At 38.0% G+C, this 22,210-nt stretch overlaps 1 protein-coding gene across 1 annotated transcript; it reads left to right on the top strand.

Moving 5' to 3' along the window:
- Positions 1-1,516: 1,516 nt before the first annotated feature.
- Positions 1,517-8,074, top strand: LOC131256563 (axial regulator YABBY 5-like). Its single transcript, XM_058257443.1, has 7 exons — positions 1,517-1,790; positions 2,740-2,859; positions 4,760-4,880; positions 4,963-5,011; positions 5,117-5,192; positions 5,300-5,368; positions 7,735-8,074. The coding sequence occupies exons 1-7, from the start codon at positions 1,716-1,718 to the stop codon at positions 7,780-7,782; spliced, it is 558 nt and encodes a 185-aa protein (XP_058113426.1). The 5' UTR covers positions 1,517-1,715; the 3' UTR covers positions 7,783-8,074.
- Positions 8,075-22,210: the final 14,136 nt, after the last annotated feature.

Consider the following 22,210-nt stretch of genomic DNA (forward strand, 5'->3'; position numbering starts at 1 on the left):
CTCGAAGAAAGTCAAGCTTGCTCCATACCTGACCCAACCCACAAGCCGCACCTGACTTAACCCAACCACCCGACCCAATCCCTAAATCAAATATTTAATTAATAACACACACACACACACACACACACACACACACACATATATATATATATATATAATATTAGATAAAACCATAGATGGTACTTTGTTGTTAATATTGAAAGAGAGAGAGAGAGAGAGAGAGAGAGAGAGAGAGAGAGGAGAGCTCAGGTGAGTGTAGGCCGTACGGCTGAGACAAGCCAGGTAGATGCTGAGTCAAGCTCGAGCGAGAGAGAGAGAGAGAGAGAAAGAAAGGGACAGATGGGTACGACAAGGTTTATATTTTATTATTTTAAAATTTTTAAATATAATATTATATACATATATATATATGTATTCGAGTCGAGCTGAGCTCGAACTTCGAGCGAAGCCGAGTTCGAGTCGAGTCGAGTCAAACTCGACTATGTTTGAACTTGGCTTGTTTTTAAAACGAGCTGGGTCATATAAAGCTTGGCTCGCTTTGATTCATCGTTCGAGTTGAGTCAAATTGAGCTAGGTCGAGCCAAGCCGAGCGAGCTTTTCGAGCTAGCTTAGCTTGTGTACAGCCCTACCTATTTGGCCGGACGGATCCCATGAGATTAGGAGGGATGGGATGGATTTTAAGGTAATGATGGTGGTGTCAGTGGATTGGTTTAAGATCCTTGGGATTGCTATATCCCGGGGCAAGTTCACCGTGTCTATTTGGCACGCCGGCGTATCCCGGGATTTTACTTTGATTTAACGGGACTAGGAGGATGGGATCAATATTAAGGTAATGATGGTGATGTCAGTGGATTGGTTTAAGATCCATGGGTTTGCTATATCTGGGACAAATTCATCCGGTCCGCTTGGCTTGTTTGGCATATCAAGGAATTTTACCATCCCATCCTTTGTAATTGTACGGTTGTCTTACCAAAATTACTACCATGGTTTGTGTAAACATCAGTTCCTTTTGTTGAGGAATGATCACGTCCAACCATTGTATGTCAACTTTCCCTGCAACAGTCTTTTCCATTCAACGTATCATAAGCTTAGAACATATTACGATCACCTAGCGTGAAAATCATGCCATCCAATCGCTAACCTAGGCTATCCATTGATTTTGAGATGTGAAACGACTGATGAGAATACGAACCTGATGTTAGGGTCCCAAATATCTTCATGGTGTGGCCCACCTTTTTCATGCCTCAGATGCTCTACACGCGCAAGATGTTGGCAGAAAGATGGGGTTGTAAGTAAAAGTTCATGTACAGTAGTTTGTTTGATATCATTTCACCATTTTATTAATTTATTATTGCGGTTTCTGGCTGCTTCCCGTAGGCACTCCTAAACCGTCATCCGTGCACCAGCAAGACTTAGCTTATGCTAACTTTCTCCCGTCAGGGTTTCGCTTCTCTCTCTCTCTCTCTCTCTCTCTCTCTCTCTCTCTCTCTCTCTCTCCCCTTTTTAAAGACTGAGAAACATCACCTAAAGAGGGGACGAGAAAGGAGAACACAAGCTCGCTTTATATTCCTTTCTTTCCCTTTCACTCTCACTCTTCTCCTCTCTCTCTCTCTCTCTCTCTCTCTCTCTCTCTCTCTCTCTCTCTCTCTCTCTCTGCTGTGAAAGAAGCTCTTCTCTCTTTTCTCAGAGACGAATTCAGATAGGGTGAGAAAGACATGTCGAGCTGCATCGATGTTGCTTCCGAGCAAGTTTGCTACATCCCCTGTAACTTCTGCAACATCATTCTCGCGGTATACAAACAATCCAAAGCACCCACCCTCTTTTTCCTATTTCGCTTTTTTTTTTTTTCTCTTCTTCTTCTTCTTCTTTTTTTCCTACGCAATAATATAAGAAAACAAGATTCTTAGATAATGAGAATAGCTCTGGTTCTTTGAGTTTGGGATTTGGGTTATTGTAATTTTATTTTATTTTTTTAATGTGAGAGAGAGAGAGAGAGAGAGAGAGAGAGAGAGAGAGAGAGAGAGAGAGAGAGAGAGACCATTGCACGTTAAACATGGGAAGAAATGACGATGACAAGTGCCAAATCACTGGATTTGTTGCTGTGTCATCCCTTTCTTTACCGAAAAAAGGATAGTGGCTACTATCAAAAGTAGCACTTGGAGTACACAGCCAACATACAGAGAAAAAACAATAATAAAACTGATTTATTTTCCATATTCTCATATGTAGGAAGAGGGATAAATGGGTTTTCTAAAAAAAAAAAGATTTTTGCTGTAAATAAAAACCTGGTTGCACTTGGTGATGATAAGAGAAACAAAAAAATAAAAATAAAAATAAAAATAGTTTGCTAATCTTCGCAGTTTTCATGTTGCCTAAAAAATAGGAAGAAATGGGCATCTAAAATCCCATTTATGGAAAAAAGCATTTTTCCAGAGATCTAATATAAATCTAAATCGATTTTTTTTATTTTTTTATTTTTTTTTTTGTTTCCTTTCTCTACAAATTTCTTTCCTTCCATTAAAAATTTCTAAATCTAAAGAAAATATCATTTACAGAGATTGAACAGAAGAAAAGGAAGAACCTGAAGAGCTTTCGAGGCTTTTAACCCACTTCTATTCTTTCGTTTTTCGTTTTTTTTTTTTCCTATAGATTTTCTTCCTTGTTCCTTTAATTTGCTTCTTGTTTTTATTTTATTTTATTTTAAATTTTACCCTTTATTTTTTTTTGTTTTGTTTTCAGGTGAGCGTTCCATGCAGCAGCTTGTTCGACATCGTGACCGTTCGATGCGGGCATTGCACCAATCTATGGTCTGTGAACATGGCAGCCGCTTTTCAGTCGCTGTCGCGGCAGGAGATCCAGGTATAATGAAACTAGGGTTTCCATGAGATATGATGACTCTAGCCACCCATCTATCTCTAGCTTCTGAAATCTAGAGTTTCTGGGGTTGCCTTCTTTTGAGAGAGAGAGAGAGAGTAAAGTGGAACCTTGGGAGCCGCCATGAGAAACCTATGTTTCCTGTTTATAGATGGAATTTCCGGCCACAGATGTAAATGGGTCAGGCCGTGACCTCCCTTTTGATAGCATTTCCTAGGGTTATTAGCTCGCTTTTCTTCTCTCTCTCTCTCTCTCTCTCTCTCTCTCTCTCTCTCTCTCTCTCTCTATATATATATATATATATATATATTCCTTTCGATTTGATTTGATTGGCAGGCATGCAAGCTCTCGAAGGTTTTGTTAGGTTTCTCTCCTATCAGTCATTGTCCTCCGCAGCGGGAACACGTCTCATATGAGAGAGAGCGAGGGAGAGAGAGAGTGTTCTAATCATGTGTCAGTCGGGACTTTTGTTTCATAAAACCACATTGTAACCAATTCCGTCCCTTCAAATGCTTCTCTTTTTCTCTCTTTCAAGTGAAAAATTGCATGTTGGGTTTCCTCTCATTTGGGTTCTTAGGCGCTTTCTCATTGCAGCTCTCAAGTTTTTAGCTTTTTCTTCTTTTGGGCAGGTTGTGTTTTCCATCCATTTCATATCTCTCTCCCGATAGCTCTCTTTCTCTCTCTAATACCTCTAGCATGCTAAGGCCGTGTCTGGGCAATTGTGTTAGGGTGAAATACATGGGATGGAATTACAGCGACAGCCACATTTATGACTTGCAGTTGATTGTCGGCGTATAGTGGTATACACATCTATCCTAGGATCGATCGTCATTATGTTTGGATTCCATGGGATTGCTTCCATCACATGGGATATCTGAGTGAGGCTGTTTAGATTGTTCATGGGATACGACTGGGTTTATTTAGCTATTATTTTGGGGGAATTGAAGGCATTCAAGTGGGCCATCATTGGTGTGGTTGGGATCTATGATAGGTGTAGTTTATATAGGTTCTTTTCTTCTTCTTTTTTTTTTTTTTTTTTTTTTTTTTTTTTTCTAATAAGAACCCATTAACATATTAAAGTACAAGAAAATAAAATACATAAACTTGAACTGGTTCAGCGTCTTCTCAAGGAAGACGGTCTTCGCTCCCATGGTGAATACCTCCCCAGCCCCGATCTCCTTGAACTGGTTCTTCCAGAGGGGTTGGATTTATCACAGGGAGCTTGGGGAGTCATCAGATGGATGGTCCAGATTGCTTCTTTGATGGGTCCAGCGAGAATGTGCATATTTTTCCGCTCTCCAAGCAGTTTTTATCCAAAATCGTCTTCTTCGGCACTCCCAACATTGTGGGGATTCACCCACCTTTTCCGGGAGTTTTGATAGGAGTTGGATCCTCCCTTTTTGAGGATTGAATGGCTCAGATTTGGTTAGAGTCGCCGAGCTGGGAAGTTTCGGCGAGGAAGTTCCCACGGGCGTTCCAACGCCAGATCGCCCGAAGGTGTGAAAGATGGGAAGGATGCAGCATTGCCCAACCGTGCAAGGGATAGAAATGGGGTGGATTTTACAATTCTAACCCGCGTAATCCACCCTAATGCACTTGCCCAAACATGGCCTAAGGTGTAATCCATGAAGCTCATATGGCTGGTTGTATTACAAAGTGGTAGACATGTTGGCACCCAATGGATAATGGTCCTCGCAACAAAAATAAATAATAAAATAATAAAATAAAGAAGCTCCTTTCCCCCTGCCATTGCTTTTGTCCTCATTTTCATCTTTCCTTCTTTTTACGCTTTTAAAACGGTATACTTGAATAACAATACGAAGGTCATGTTAAGGAACTTGAATAACCTTTCCTTTCCCTCTTTTCTGTTTTTCCAATCTTCCAGAACCCAAGCTTCATTTCTCCAGATTTCAGAATAGACCTGGCCTCTTCTTCCAGATGCAACAAGGCCACGATGCGATCCCCACCCTCGATTAACGAAGAAAGTACGGTTATCGTCAACCGACGTGAGTCTTCTTCTCTCACAAGATCAGTAGTTACTCTTAGAAACAATTGCCCTCTAACTTGAGCTGATATCTCTTCATGCAGCCCCAGAGAAGAGGCAGCGAGTTCCTTCTGCCTACAATCAATTCATCAAGTATTAAATCCGTTCTCAGCCTGTTGTATCTTTCTAAAACAGGCTTTTGTGATAAAAGGCCTATCTGGAATTTACTTCTCTCTTGCGTATAAATGTGGATATCAGGGAAGAGATTCAGAGGATCAAGGCCAACAACCCTGAGATCACCCACAGGGAAGCATTCAGTACGGCAGCTAAGAATGTAAGTAGACCCTCTCTACATTTGCAGTGTTTGACGAGTTTCCTTTATATCTCATCTTGTATCCTCTAGATTGGTGTTTTAATTGAAACCTTTCCTTTCTTTGTTAGTGGGCTCACTTCCCACACATTCATTTTGGGTTGATGCTGGAGACCAACAATCAACCTAAACTAGACGAGGTAAGAAGAGGCATTTTCCATTTTTATTTTCGTTCTTTCAAGATCTTTCAACTGAGAAGGAGCGAATTCATTTTTCCAGCGAAAATAAAATTTCATTCTTGCATTTAATAATCAATGATGAACACTCTATGTATCATTTGTGATTTTATAGCGATATACCAACTAGATGTATATCAATCAAAATTATTCACGGATGTTTGACACTACAACTGCTTTTTGAACTGAGAATTAATAGCTAGCATTTCCTAGACGGAAATAGCTTCAATTGCCACCAATTTTCACCATTGATTGGGAATCCAGTCCCACTTAATGCTTTTTCCATCTAAGATTAAAATGTTTCTGGTCCGAATTGATCTTAGATGATTTATAGATATAAAATGAAGAGCCATAAACTCGAAGCAGTTTATAGGCTATTACCCAGATAAATAAATGTTTACATGAACTTGTATAAAACCATTAAGAATATTACAAAGAAGATGCAGGAAATTAATAGGTTGAGTTTCAATTCATTATGGAGACAGTTAAACCTTCTTTTACCATCAATGTGATGAATATCTGAGATTTTGAAAATGTTACTATGTTTTTGTGAAAAATTAATGAACTGATGTTATTGCAATAATAGAACAAGATTTTTAAAAATATTGGCAGTTATTATTATTATTATTTAAAAAAAAAAAAAAAAAATTTTGCGATTTTATCATGATAGTATCCTGATATATATTAATGTGGAAATTATTTAGAATTTCAGTTACCTCATTAATAATTTTCTATCTAAAATCTTAAAACTATTTATTAGTTTATAATAAATATTTTTAAAATTTTATTTTAGTGAGTTTTCCTAATAATATCCCAAGAAAATCTCACATTTTGAAAATCTCCCAAAAAATTCCTATGCCAAGAAATTCCTGAAAATGAGATTTATCACTAAATGTACCATTGAACAGAACACAAACTGAACTAGAAGAAACATTACTACAAAAATGTCATCAAGCAAGCAATTGGTTTAGTAACAATGATTAATGATCCAATACAAATTTTTCTTATCTTATTCCTGACCATGGTGGACCATTCGATTGGAGGGCCCCACTGTGGATTGCTTATGCCTTCAAAATCACTATGACAGGATGATCAGTGCCATTCCACTCAGGGCCTGCAAAATGAACACTAAGCTTGTTACACTTACTGTCCAATTTGCGTGCCTTTGACTGAATTGCTTTGATCATCTGATCATGGTGTTTTTTTGGGAAATGAGCATTTTGAATGTGAAACCCTCACTAATGGTCATTAGTTATCTTCACAGGGCTCACCTGGATCTCAGAAAGAAAATTTCCACAACATAAGTTAAGATTATTTTGGATTGGATCATTTCTAAAGTATGAAAAAGATATAACAACTATAAAGCATTATAAAATAGCCAATTCATCTAATTATTTTATTATTTAATGTATGAAAAGTCCTATATGTTCTAGCAGGCTTCAGCACAGTTGATGCAGAAGTCTTAGCTTTATGGTAATGTCTGAAGGTCTTGGTTGAGTGCTCTCCTTCTCCAGTTTGGATAGAAGGAGATTCTCCTAGCAAAATAAATAATAATAATAATAATAATAATAATAATAATCAAAATAAAGAAAGATTGAACTAGATTCTCTTTTAGAAGTATGTGACTTTAAAAAATTAAGATTTTCCATCTCATTAACATTTCATAGTGACATACCATGAAATTATTCCTTTTTGTAGATGCAGACATGGGTCTTTTTTCATTTGTTTTCCCGGGAAAGAGCTGATAATATATATATATAAACCAGAAATTTACAGCACAGAGATTCGGGTGGGAGCCACAAAAACATCAGCCACCCCACCTATCATATACTCTAGGGACATGAACCCCACAGAAAACAACGGGAAGGCACCTCTCAAAAGCCCAGGAAACCATTAGCCCTTTTTAATCTCCACAGGGCAACACATCAAATAAATAAATAAAAATAAAAACAAAAATTAAAAAAAAATAAAATTGAAGAAGATGACGATGATGCTGATGATGATGAAGATGAGGAAAAGGAAAATCAAAGAAGAATCCTATATGGAGTAATAGATAAGACAGAAAGAAAAAAGAAAAAAAGATCAGACCCTAAGGGCCACTTACTAAATGGATCAAATTTAGTAATGAAATCATTCTGCCCTTCCCAAAAAGAAAAAAGAAAAAAGAACAAAGAAAAAAATGAAAAAGAAAAGAAGAAGAAAATAAGATGACTGCAAGCCTATTGATACCACATCCAATGAGTTTTTCCTAGAGTATGAAGGTTATAATTGGAGTTCTAAGTGTTTGACAGCATGCTATTGTTTCAGCTAATTTAATTGTATTTGTGCAGAGTTCTGAGAAGCATCTGATGACAAAGGCAGCAATATACAACAAATGATAAAATTTCACCACTTGGGGTGACACTCAATCATATCCAGATCTTCCGTCGAAAGGAGTACAACGAGGCCTTAGTTCTTCCATGTGCTCATGTGTTGTCGAAGGAGGTGGAAAAAGAAAGGAGATGAAAACTTTGGCTTGTCTTAAATGTATTGTTATAAGTAGCACTGAATTATGTTCATTAATTGTATTAAAGTTAGTATCATGTTGCTTCTACCAAGTTCATTGCTGTTAAGAATGAGATGATCCAAATGATTCTCATCACTGGATTTCATGGGAATGCCATCAATGCATTCTTTGGAGTGTTTGTAGGTAGGGTTGAGTACAGGCAAGTCATTGATGTGGTCTCGATGCTAAAGCTTGATTGCATGTATGTGTGCCGACAATGGAAGTTTAAAGTCATTTATGAAGGCTAAGGCTGACTCAGTCCTCTAATCAAGGATTTCGCCCTCCTCCCTCTCTGGGTCAGGGGCAGCATTTTCCTTGACAAAGTTGGCCTCGGTTCAGTTCGGTTGGCCCCAGACAGGTTCAGTCCAGGCTAACTCAGTCCGAAAGTCCCTCAGTCCTCTAATTGCTATGTAATAAGCCATCCTCTGTACATGATCTCCGTGTATTCTCCATTTACGATAGGTACCTATTAGGCTCTTTTAATCCTGTAGGGGCCCGAAAAAAAAAAAAAGAAAAAGAAAAAAAAAGGTGGTCCTAAAAAAAAAAGAAAAAGAAAAAGAAAAAAAGGCTGAGACTCAATGTACTGTTGATTTAAATTTCAATATTCAGTATAATAATAATAATAATAATAATAATAATAATAATAATAATAACAGTAATAATAATAATAATAATAAAGAAAGAAAAAAGAAAAAAAAGAAAGAAAAAAAGAAAAAAAAAGAAGGTGAATGAAATTGCAATATTCGGAAAAATAAATAAATTGCAATGTAGCTACCTTATATATAAATATATATATATATATATATATATATATATATATATATATTAGTTTTATTACAATTCCGTCGTATCTTCTTATTGAAGTGATTGCAGTTCCATCCAATAATGATAGACAGAAGAAGAAGAACATGAAGAATAAAGATAACAAACAGAGTCTAGTGTATATGTGCATATGTGGTTGTCTTAGCTTGCAATTATCCCTTCCATTATTTGCCACTGCTTATTGGAGTGAATACATTAGCTCTTCTGGAGTGTCTCATTTTTCGTAAAATAACTTAAATATAGATGCACTTAAAAGTCTCTTTGTTGGTTGGGTGAAGCAGGAACTAAGCTATAAATTGGAGGGCCCAAAACACGGGTTCGTATTATCTATTCTTTGTAGCAATTAAAAATTTTCAATGGCTGAGAGAGAGAGAGATGAGTGACAAATTAATCAGATACCCTTCAAGGAATGGACAAGGTGTTTATTTTATTTTGCTTTTACAGCTAAGTAACCGGCCGGGACATCAATGTGGAAACACACTTTCTACCATTGAGGCACGGTATGGACAAGTCTTTCCTAATCATAGGTGTCATGATCACGGCTCACGCTCTTGAAATTCATTGCCATTGGATTGAATGAGGATGTGGAAGATCTCCAACAAGCATTGTCATCTTCTGTAGAGCTTTCCCAATATGTGCAATGCATCCTCCAAAACACATTTGCTAAACCACGGAAGACTCGTCCGTTTCTTCGAATGTGGACTCTTTATGCCTTTTGAAAGTTCAGCTTTATAACTTTTAATCAACCACCATTATTCAAAAATAGATGTATTGGATAGGTAGAATCAATGGTTTGAAGGATTCCGCTGAGATGATTTTCCAGCACACGTTCAGAGAGGGGAATGAGCCGGCAGATAGGATCGCCAAAATGGGGAGTCGGCGTCCTCTTTCTTTAGCGATTTTGGATCTATTCCTAGAGAAGTGAAGGGGCTCATCTTCTTGGATAGAGTGGGGTTGGTCAAACTCAGGAGTTAGTTTAGATTGGGGGTATTCTTGTATAGTTTCTTTTCTTTCACAATAGGCTGCCCCTAGTCCTTTTTGTCTTTAGAGGTGGCTCGAAATACTGGCTGTATCTTTCCCGTCATGATATAAAATTTTGTTTCCAAAAAAAAAGAAGGAAAAAAAAGAAGATAGACATAAATTTTAGATTACACTGAAATAGAATTTCTTTGACTATTGTTGATAACAAATGTCTTAAATCTGTCAGACATGGTGGTTTGATGACATCAAACTAGCTTTGACATCGAAGCCGGTCGATGTCATCAACTTTTTTGTTTGGGGATTTTTAGGCCCGGTCGCTGAATAGTTTTGGTCCTTCTTTGATGACGGTTTGATGTCATCGAAGGTTTACGCAGATTTGTTTGCGAAAACGCAAATTCTGTGAATTTTGTTTCCGATTTTGTTTAGGTTTCTTTCTAAACCTATAAATAGGCATGTATACAGGACTAGAAGCTATTCTAAGAGGTCTAAGTATTTCTAACAGAGTTTCAGGGTTTCTAAAGAGGCTTTAGTGTTTCAAATGGTGGAGAAAATGTGAGGTTTGAGGATTGCTTAAGCCAGGTAAGTCCTCTATCTTTGTAATTTGTGCTTTCATAGTGGAATTTTCTATTGCTTTGTGTCGTGGTTTTTTCCTACAAGGGTTTTCCACATTAAATCTCTATGTTTCTTGTGATTGCTTGATGCTCTTGGATTGCTATCCTAGATCCAAATTTGTGTGATTTTGTAGGCCAAAACCCCAACAAGTGGTATCAGAGCAATCGTTAGAGCATAGATCTGAATCTGCAGGATTAGTATAATGAGAAACACCAAGTTTGATATTGAGAAGTACTCAGGTAAAAATAACTTCGAGTTATGGAAGATTAAGATGGTTAGTCTATTAACCAAGTAAGACGAAGTTAAGGCTCTTGAGGAGCAGAAACCGATTATGAAAGATGAAAATGGAGACTCTTGATAGTAATGTTTTAGCTTCCATCCGCTTATGTCTTACAGATGAGGTTCTCTACAATGTCATGAGAGAGAAAACTGCAGCTAAGTTGTGCGCAAAGTTAGAGGATGTCTATGCGAAAAAATCCTCTGAAAATCGCCTACAATTGAAGTAATAGTGGTATACCTTCAAGATGGCAGAGGGTGAAAATCTGGAAGCCCACATCAACAACTTTAATAAATTGGTTTGCAAATTACTAGATATGGAGGAAGTGATCAAGGATGAAGAACAAGCATGTATGTTGTTGAATTCTCTTTAGGCATCATATGAGTCATTTAAGGGCACGATGTGCACTGTAAATAAAACACTGAGTATTGACACCGTTATCTCAACTCTTCAAGGGAAGGCCATGAGAAAGCGTTACAGCGACATGGGGACATCTTCCAATGCACTGATTACGAGGGATAGAAATTTTGAGTAAGGTACAGGATCTTTGAGCTCTAGTTCCAAATAAAAGGGCAAAGGCAAAGGTAAGTTAAAGTGCTGGATCTATGAGATGGAAGGACATGTGAAGAAGGATTGTACAAGTCTTAAATCTAAGAGAGAAGAATCTCATGCTTCATACAGGGAGGCCAACACTACCACGTCAGATGGATAGAGTAGATGTGATGGTGATGTCTTGTTTGTGTCTACGATCAGACAATCATACGATGATCATAAGAGCGAGTGGATTCTGGACATAGGGACATCTTTTCACATGACCCCTTATCGAAGTTGGTTCACCAGCCATAGGGAGTACAATGTTGGATAGGTATTTATGGGCAACGATAGTGCCTGTAATGTTATGCCTGTTGGTACGGTGCATGTTAAGATGTTTGATGAGACAGATCGTACCCTGACTGGGGTTAGGCAAGTTCCTGATGTGAAGAAGAGATCGATTTCTCTTGGTGCACTTGAGGCTATAGGGTGTGGGTTCATAAGTATTGATGATGTCCTTCAAGTGTCTAAGGGGGCATGGGTGATCATAAAAGCTCAACGACTCGATAATATTTACAGGCTGATCGGGAGCACTTCAAAAGGTGGAGCTACAGTGGCTATAACGAATTCCATCTCTGTACGTGTGTGGCATGTTGGGCATAGCCACATGAAGGCTAAGATGCGCAGATAGAGATACATAGCAGGTGGAGCAGCCACCTATGAGAAGAATTACACAGCATAATTGCAGGATATCGACAAGGTACATGGACGATTCCAATATCGTAGGGGATCGGTCTTCTATTCAAATGGTTCTAGGTGAGCCTGATACTGAGAAGTGGAAGGTGACTATGGGCAATGTGATGAACTCCTTGTACCAGATCAGCACATGGGAGCTGGTGGAGCTTCCAATGGGTCAAAAAGTGCTTGGATGCAGGTGGATCTTCAAGGGGATACAGTATAGATACATAACAAGGTTGGTAGTGAAAGGTTATGTTCATAGAGAAGGGATCAGCTTCTTAGAGATATTCACACCAGCGGTATAGCGGGTATCTATAAGATTCATATTAACGCTGGTTGCCAATGCGATCTTGAGATGGAAAGGATGGATGTGGAGTCTGAACTTCTACAAGGAAAATTAGAAAAGAAGATCTACATAAAGCAACCAGAGGGCTTTGAAGTTTAAAGGGGCTAAGAAAAAAGTTTGTAGGCAGTTGTTGCATGACCTGTCACCTAGGCAGTAGTATAAAATTTGATTCTTTTATGGTGAGTTAGGTATTGTATGCTGATGATATGTAGATCACCAATTATGACATGTCTGAAATCAACATACTAAACACTCGGTTAAGTGGGATATTCGAGATAAAGGATCGGGAGGCTGTAAAGAAGGTTCTCAGTGGTGATATTCATAGAGATTGGAAGAGGAGCAAGTTTTGGTAATCACAGGTAGAATATCTTGTATAGGTATTGATCAAGGATGTGATGAACCAAGCAAAGCCAGTGAGCGTTCCCTACGCAACTCACTTCAAGTTTTCCTCAAGTCATGTCCTAAAAATAGATGAGGAAAGGTAGGATATGTCTCATGAGCCTTATTCAAATGCTTGGCAGTGCATGCCATGGTCTGTATTTAGACCGATTATTTCATAAGCTATCAGTGTTGTGATCAAATACCCCTACTAACAACATTGGATGGTGGTGAGATGGTTACTTTGATACATATGAGGTACAGAAGACTACGTCTTATTTTTGAGAAGACAGGAGAAAAGGTGGTTCGGCACATGGATTCAGATCCGGCAAACATGCTCACTAAGATCATTCCTTCGAAGAAGTTCAAGTTATGTGCAATTTCTCTAGGCTTGGCAATGACGTAAAAGGAGGACGGACTATGCACAAGAAGCATTGATGAAACTACGATGTGAGACGAAGATAAGAGAAGAAGACAAGAAGCTTCACATCTGAAGATTGAAGACATGCTAGAGATTGTTGATAATAGATATCTTAAATCTGTCAGACATGGCGGTTCAATGACATCGAACCAACTTTGATGTCATAGAAGCCAATTTGATGACATTGAAGCCGATCCATGCCATCGACTTTTTTTTTTTGGATTTTTAGCCCTGGACGCTTGACAGTTTTAGTCTTTCTTCGATGACATCGAACTAGGTTTACAAAGATTCATTTCCGGAAACGTAGATTTTGTGAATTTTGTTTTCGATTTTGCTTAGGTTTCTTTCTAAACCTATAAATAGGCATGTATACGGGACTAGGAGCTATTCTAAGAGGTCTAAGTATTTCTAAAAGAGTTCTAGGGTTTCTAAAGGGACTCCAGGGTTTCAAGAGGTGGAGAAAAGGTGAGGTTTGAGGATTGCTCAAGCCGAGTAAGTTCTCTATCTTTGTAATATGTGCTTTCATAGTGAAATTTTCTGTCACTTTGTGTCGTGGTTTTTTCCCGCAAGGGTTTTCCACGTTAAATCTCTGTGTTTCTTATGATTGCTTGGTGCTCTTGGACTGCTATCCTAGATCCAAATCTGTGTGATTTTGCAGGCGAAAACCCCAACAACTATTGGTAAAAAAAAAATCCCATGTTATGCATTGACAACAAGTGTAAATGAGTTGGGCCATGGTATTAAAGATGCCCCATAAAACCCAAAGAGGAGTAGAGGGAGAAGAGAGAAGAGAGGAAGGAGAGGGATCATCATTCAAGCATGTGAACCCTAGTCCAATCCATGTTGCTTTATTGAGGGATTATAAGAGGAAGAAGAATCATAGAAGGGGAAGGAGACTTTATGCTTATCTAAAACACAAGAAAGGAAAAATAGACACAAACAAGAAACGGGGAAAAAAAAAAATTGATTGCTTTGATTGGGAATGAAAATGACAATACACAGCTCTACATCAAGACTCCATCAGAGAATCCTTCATCCATATGAATTTGAGGAGAGGGAGGAAACACCATACGTTTGTTATCCACTTGCATGAGCTGAGACTCTACACACTTGTTGTGCACACATGAGCTTCTCATCCAGAGCTTGGTTTGCCTCATCTGCACGTGTCTCATAAAGACATGTGGAGACAAGTTGAAGTCCTTTCTTCTAACACCCCCTCAAGCTGGAGGGTTGATGCAGCGAAGGACATGATGAGGTTGATCACCATCTTCCTCAAGGATAACTACTCTGAATCTACGGAGCTTCTTTAGACTCCTCACAAAGATTCCTCAAATTAATCCACGAGGGAAGAAAATAGAAATAATATCTAATAATTCGAAATAAATTGATTAATTAAAAAAAACAAAATCAAAATCCTTTAAGTAATGAACTCAAACTTAGGATAGAGTTTCAGACTCAAACTCCCAAAAAATGTGACTTACTATAAACAGTAAACTTATTATTTATTAATGATTATGATTCCTATTAGACTTCTCAGTTTTTGGCCAAAATTAGTAAGTGTCCAATTTGGACTAACCACGTTATTCTCCTAATTTTACTAAGCCCTTTTCATGTTGGGAAAGACTTCTAAAACTCAAATGATCAAAAGTTATGATCGAATTAAAACTTTATTATTTATAGATGAAAATAAAATGGACTTTCGACGATCGATCTGATGGAATCTGGAAAATATGGCATGGGAAACCTAGCATAAAAGGTTGGTTGGATAAAGTAGCTTCTCCTACCCTAAAATCACATATGGTATGTCAAAAAATTCATTCTAGTTCGCGAGATACGACTGTTTTAAGGTTCTGACGATCTTGATCACTTCTGCCTCCGATTAGGCCTTATCTGGTCCATCTTGGCCATGAAAGTGCCTATGACCCACTCTACAACACTCCCCTCCACTTGAAAAGAACTTTCCTCGAGTTCTCATCCCACTTCGGTTCATGATACTTGGTCAAATTTGTAACGTTGAAAGTATGCGAGATCTCCATGTCATCCGGAAGATCAACAATGTAAGTGTTGTCATTGATCTTTTGAAGGATCGGTACCAGTCCAATCTTCTTATTTTTCAATTTGTTGTAGCTCCAGTCGGAATCTCTCCTTGTACAAATGGACTATAACATGTCGCCCACCTCGAACACCTTTTGTTGCCAATGCTTGTCAGCTTGCTCCTTGTACTTGTTGTTCGAGGTATGCAACTTGGCTTGCATATTCATATGAATGCCCACAATTCAATTCGCCATATGTTCTGCTATAATGCTCATGTTCGGAAGTTTGGGCAAAAGGACCAAGTCAAATATGTGGCAGGGCACTCGACCATAAACAATCTGGAACTGAGACTTCCCTGTCGAGTGGTTCATCATGTTGTTGAATACAAACTCTGCTTTAAAATTTTTTTTTATTGTAAACGGTTTTTTTTAGTTAAACTGGATGTATATTAATTAGGAAAACTCGTACAACTCATCCCACCATTCGGGCTTGACTAGGGAGAAAAAACCTTGGCTAAGCCTATCGTAAACTATGTACATGTATGCCACTATCCAGCCCCTCTGAACTGCCCGAACGGACTTGCCTAATGATTCCTAGCCTGACCCTATCAAGGAATAAAAGATCCCTGACCGAGGAGGGCAGATCGACTACATTACTGGTGCAAACGGAACTTTGGAGTTCCGACCTCCTACGGGCCATACCATCCACCGGCCCGTTGCCTTCCCTGAGAACATAGCTAAAAACATGTTTTTCCTTACCCTGTCGATCCTCTGTTGTTAGTATTTCTATTTCCAACTAGGGTGGGAGTCACCAATTAAGAATGACACCACCATTTTTTAATCCGATTCGACCACAACCTTATGGAGCCTCAGCTGTTGGTGGATTGCCACTACAAGAAAACACACTTTTACCAATGAAAATTTTCGTCGGTAAAAGCTTATTTTTCGTAGGCAAAAAGTTTTACTAATGAAAATTTTCATTGGTAAATCGTCAGTAAAAGACCGTCGGAAAAGTTTTTTACCAACGAAAAAAAATTTTCATTAGCAAAGGTAAGACTTTTACCGACAAATTTTTTCGTCGGTAAAAACTGTTATCGTCACTTTTTTTCGTAGGTAAAAATATTTACAAAACTTTTATTATTTTAAAACTTTTACCTACGAATATTTTTGTAGCGAAAATTATTTACAAAACTTTTACCTGCGAATATTTTCGTAGGTAAACATATTTACAAAACTTTTTCCTACGAATATTTTCGTAGCTAAAACTATTTACAAAACTTTTACCTATAAATATTTTCGTAGCTAAAAATATTTACAAAACTTTTACCTACGAATATTTTCGTAGCTAAAACTATTTACAAAACTTTTTGCTTATGAATATTTTCATAGGTAAAAATATTTACAAAACTTTTACCTACGAATATTTTTTGAGGTACAAATATTTACAAAACTTTTACCTACAATTATTTTCTTAGCTAAAAATATTTATAAAACTTTTACCTACAAATATATTCGTAGTAAAAATATTTACAAAACCTTTACCTACGAATATATTCGTAGCTAAAAATATTTATAAACCTTAGTTAAAAATATTTACAAAACTTTTACATTTGTAGGTAAAAAACGTGACTTTTACCTACGAAATATTTCGTAGGTAAAAGTCTCTTTTTTTTTAACTTCCTACTATACACCTGTTACAATATATTTCATCATATTCACATCCATTTAAACCCAAACTTCGTGAATCCATCCAAACATAAATATATTCATCTAAACATAAACTACATCCATCCAAACGCAAACAATCGTATCCACATCACATTCATCCACGCATAAATACATATAAGTTTAACATCATAAATAAAATACAAAAAATTATTCATAGCATATTTCCAGGTGGGGCTCACAAAATTCAGTGTGGTCAACACATCGCCGACTGTGCACACACACCTAGGTCCTTACTCATGCTTTCATGGTAGATTCAAAATAGTTTCAATACAAGGTTATGAGTTCAAGTACCCATTAAGGCCGTAAGCGACTCTGGTGTGTGAGTGTGTGTTAAAAGAAAAAGAAAGAAAGAAAATGCTAATTTATCTTTTTGGGTTTAGCCCAATGATACTTGGTGATTTCTCATTAGGTAGAAATTATTATTAGTTGTTTTTAGAAAGGTGAGATTAGGCCACTTATAATTATATTAACATGATAAAATGTTCTACGTGAGTAGACACCACAAAATAAACAATCCTATGGAAAAAAACAAATGAAAAGAGAGAGAACTTATGAGAGGTGATCCTTATCTCCTTTGATGGATTGAAGCTGCATGTGCCCTACCCAACTTCCTATAAGGAGAAGTTATATGGGTCTTGGAATAATGTTGGTGACAAATCCACCTTGTCTATTAATATTATCATATTGTGTTGGGACATGACTCTAAAAATGAGATAAATCCAAATCTCAAATAATCTATGCTATAAGAGATAGTGGAGATGGAAATAGATGCATTGTGATGCTTAAGTTCGAGTATGCTTGCCAACAAAGCAAGATTTTTTTGTTTGTTGCCATGTAATTGAGCTATATTATTACATCGAGTTCGGGTTCAGGATCGGGTTTAGGTTTGGGTTTTCAAGTTTAGGTTTAGGTTTAAGTTAGGGAGTTAAGATTAGGATTAGGTGTAGGTTTAGGTTTAGGGATTTGAGAATACATTTAGGTTATAGGTTTGGGTTTAGGTTATAGGTTTAGGTTTAGGTTAATGTTAGGTTATAAGTTATAAGTTTAGGTTATAGGTTATAGGTTAAGGTTTAGGTTATAGGTTTTGGTTAAGGTTAAGGTTGTAGGTTTAGGTTAAGGTTTAAGTTTAGTTTATAGGTTATAGGTTATAAGGTTGTAGGTTATAGCTTTAAGGAATTGAGAATAGGTTAAGGTTTAGGTTTAGGAAATCGGGTTCGAGTTCGTGATCGGGTTTAGGTTTGGGTTTTCAAGTTTAGGTTTAAGTTTAGGTTAAGGAGTTGAGATTAGGATTACGTATAGGTTTAGGTTTAGGGATTTGAGAATACATTTAGGTTTAGGTTTTAGGTTTAGGTTTAGGTTATAGGTTTAGGTTTGGGTTATAAGTGTAGGTTATAGGTTTAGGTTTAGGTTAGGTTATAGGTTAAGGTTTAGGGAATTGAGTTTAGGTTATAGGTTATAGGTTTAGGTTATAAGTTATACGTTATAGGTTAAGGTTTAGGTTATAGGTTAAGGTTTAGGTTTAGGTTTAGGTTAAGGTTAAGGTTTAGGTTATAGGTTTTGGGATTTGAGAATAGGTTTAGGTTATAAGTATAGGTTTAGGTTAATGTTATAGGTTAAAAGTTTATGTTAATGTTGTAGGTTATGTAGGTTTAGGTTATAGGTTTAGGTTTAGGTTTAGGGATTTGAGAATACATTTACGTTTTAGGTTTAGGTTTAGGTTTTACATTTAGGTTAAGGTTATAGGTTTAGGTTTAGGTTAGGTTACAGGTTAAGGTTTAGGGAATTGAGTTTAGGTTATAGGTTATAGGTTTAGGTTATGGGTTATAGGTTATAGGTTAAGGTTTAGGTTATAGGTTAAGGTTTAGGTTATAGGTTTAGGTTTATGTTAAGGTTTAGGTTTAGGTTATAGGTTTTGGAATTTGAGAATAGGTTTAGGTTAATGTTGTAGGTTATAGGTTTAGGTTATAAGTTTATGTTAATGTTGTAGGTTATAGGTTTAGGTTTAGGTTTAGGGATTTGAGAATACATTTAGGTTTTAGGTTTAGGTTTAGGTTTTACGTTTAGGTTAAGGTTACAGGTTTAGGTTTAGGTTATAAGTGTAAGTTATAGGTTTAAGGAATTGAGAATAGGTTAAGGTTTAGGTTTAGGAAATCAGGTTCGGGTTTAGGTTTAGGTTTGGGTTTTCAAGTTTAGGTTTAGGTTAAGGAGTTGAGATTAGGCTTAGGTGTAGGTTTAGGTTTAGGGATTTGAGAATACATTTAGGTTTTAGGTTTACGTTTAGGTTTTAGGTTTAGGTTAAGGTTATAGGTTTAGGTTATAGGTTATAGCTTTAGGGAATTGAGAATAGGTTAAGGTTTAGGTTTAGGAAATCGGGTTTGGGTTAGGGATCGAGTTTAGGTTTGGGTTTAGGTTTTAGGTTATAGGTTTTAGGTTAAGGTTTAGGTTTAGGTTTAGGTTTAGGTTTAGGTTAAGGTTATATGTTTAGGTTTGGGTTTAGGTTATAGTTTATAGGTTTAGGTTATAGGTTAAAGGTTTAGGTTTAGGTTATAGGTTTAGGGATTTGAGAATAGGTTTATGTTATAGGTTTAAGTTTAGGTTTAGGTTTAAGTTATAGGTTTAGGGGTTTGAGAATAGGTTTAGGTTATAGGTTTAGGTTTAGGTTTAGGTTAGGTTATAGGTTATAAGTTTAGGTTAAGGTTATAGGTTTAGGTTTAGGTTAGGTTATAGGTGCTGGCATGGACCATCCATTTCCAAGCGGGCTCAACCATGTGGCAGCTTACATGGCAACAAAATATAGATCTGATTTGACGAACACTCTAGCGTGAGATCTTTTAGTTCTCAGTCGCCGATGCGGAAAAAAATTAAAAATCTCTTCCCCTTCATCGACTCTGTGGTGCAATGGAAAATTGGTGCTGGCAATTGCAATCTCTGGAGTGTAAATTGGACGGGCTTGGGCCCTCTCGAACACCTGGTCTCGGATCCAATTCCTACCCATCTGCAAAATTTACAGGTACATAACTTGCTGGGACCAAACGACCCTCTTCCTCCCTCTGTGGTCTTTTGCTATTTGCCTCAGGACGCGATAGATTATATCTTTCAGCAGGGATTCTGTATTTTTGAGGGCCCTGAACTTCCGATCTGGCCTCTCACCCCGTCCGGTGGCTTCTCGGTTAGCTCGGCTTGGTCCATCAGTAGAGCCAGTAGCGTCAGGAAAAATTGGGCTGCCTAGGTGTGGCATGAGAAGATGCTGCCTAAAAGTTCTATTTTCCTTTAGAGACTCTTGAATGGCGCCATTCCGGTCGATGCATTAATCCAAACCCGGGCTATTCAACTAGCCTCCAGATGCGACTGTTGCTCGCATGCTTCTGATGCTGGTGCAGCAGTGGAGTCCATTCATCACATTTTTCTCGACAGTAAGTTGGCTAAGCTCGCCTGGTTCAGTTTGGGAGCTCGGTTTCAGATCAGCATCCAACCAGCCTTGTCAATGGAATTTAGATTGGCTCAATGGTGGGCCGCCACGACAATTTCGAGAAGCTCCCCGCTGATCTGCAAGCTCATTCCTAGTTGTTAGTTATAGGAGCTTTGGAAAGCGAGAAACACGACTCGGTTTGAGGGGAAGATTGTTCCGCTGAGAGTGCTGATGGCGAGAGTTGCTTGGTGGGCGTCCACCATCCACGACTCTCTGCACAGCGCCCACAAGGTTGGCTCGGCATCCAGAGGCGCACAGCTGAACCTGGTCCTCGGCTCGCCCTTCCCAGGTGCGTCTCACATTTCGAGGTGTCCTATGGTGGTCAAGTGGATCAGGCCTTGTTTTAATTGGGTTAAAATGAATGTTGACGGCTCCTCAAGAGGCAACCCGGGCTTAGCTAGTGGAGGAGGAATTTGCAAGGGCGATAAGGGCTAATTCATTTGCGCCTTTTCTTTGGGCTATGGCATTGGTTCTAATTCCTATGTCGAGTTGCGTGTAGTGTACGAGGGCTTACTCCTAGTCCTGTCTTTGGGGTTCCGTCATATCATCTTGGAGTCCGACTCCTTGCAGGTGGTGAACATGTTGAATGGGATAAGCCAGGTGAGCTGGAAGTGGAAATTTTGGTTGGGGCGGATTTTGATATTGAAGAGCAGAGGTTGTATTGAATTCGCTCATATTTTCAGGGAAGGGAACGCCCCGGCAGATGCTTTGGCCCACCTGGGAAGCGAAAGTCAGTCCTCTGCTTTGTTTGATCGGCTCTATGATCTCTTGCCCAGAATCCGTAGTCTCCTCTTCCTAGACAAGGTCAGTATGGGGTCGATTAGAGGAATTTAGCCCGTCGGTGGTTCCGTTTTTTGCATTTTGTTTGGCGCCTCTTGCTTTGTATTTTTTTTTCACATGATAGGTCTCCCTGGGTCCTTTTTTCCAGGGGAGGCCCAAAATCTATCTCTGTAATTTCCTGCTTCTTCAATGAAAAATTTCTCTGATTAAAAAAAAAAAAAGGTTAGGTTATAGGTTTAGGTTTAGGTTTAGGCTTAGGAATTCGGGTTCAGGTTCAGGTTCGAGTTCGGGTTATATGTTTGGGTTAAGTTGTAGATTTAAGTTAAGTGAATTAAGTTTAGGTTACAGGTTTAGGTTTAGGTTTAGGCTAACGGTTTAGGGATTCAGATTCGGGTTCGGGATCGGGTTTAGGTTTGGGTTTTCAAGTTTAGGTTTAGGTTTAGGTTAAGGAGTTGAGATTAGGATTAGGTGTAGGTTTAGGTTTAGGGATTTGAGATTAGGATTAGGTGTAGGTTTAGGTTGAGGGATTTGAGAATACTTTTAGGTTTTAGGTTTAAGTTTAGGTTTTAGGTTATAGGTTATAGGTTTAGGTTAAGGTTTAGGTTCAGGTTTGGGTTTAGGTTATAGCACTACCAAAAAAAGGGGCAAAGGATATAGACTGCATCATCTTTTTACTGCGGATATAAACCGTAGCTATGTTTACTATGATTTTAATCTGTAGCTAAAGAGTTTCCACACCATTAATAATTAACGGTGGTGTAAGGGGCATTATAGGACCTACAAAAATATATGTATTCTATCTAAGCCGTCTATCTATTTTGAAATATTATTTTAGGACATGAAACCAAAAATTAGCTAGATTAAAAGCTCGAGTGAACCACATGGTAGGAAACATGAAGATTAAATCACATGTGCTTCCTATAGTGTGGTCCACTTGAGCCTTCAATCTACTTTAATTTTGGGATAAAGAACTATAAATATTTATGAAAATTAATGGACGGAATAGATAAACTAAATACATCATGGTGGGCCCCACGGAGCCTCCAAGGCCTGTCTTACCCCGTCCACGCGCTCAAAACCGAGCCACGGCAAAAACATCTCCTCTATTTCTCCATCTTCGTTCCCTAACCCTATCACTGCTCTCA

The sequence above is a fragment of the Magnolia sinica genome, chromosome 1, assembly GCF_029962835.1.
Source record: "Magnolia sinica isolate HGM2019 chromosome 1, MsV1, whole genome shotgun sequence".
NCBI classification, from domain to species: domain Eukaryota; kingdom Viridiplantae; phylum Streptophyta; class Magnoliopsida; order Magnoliales; family Magnoliaceae; genus Magnolia; species Magnolia sinica.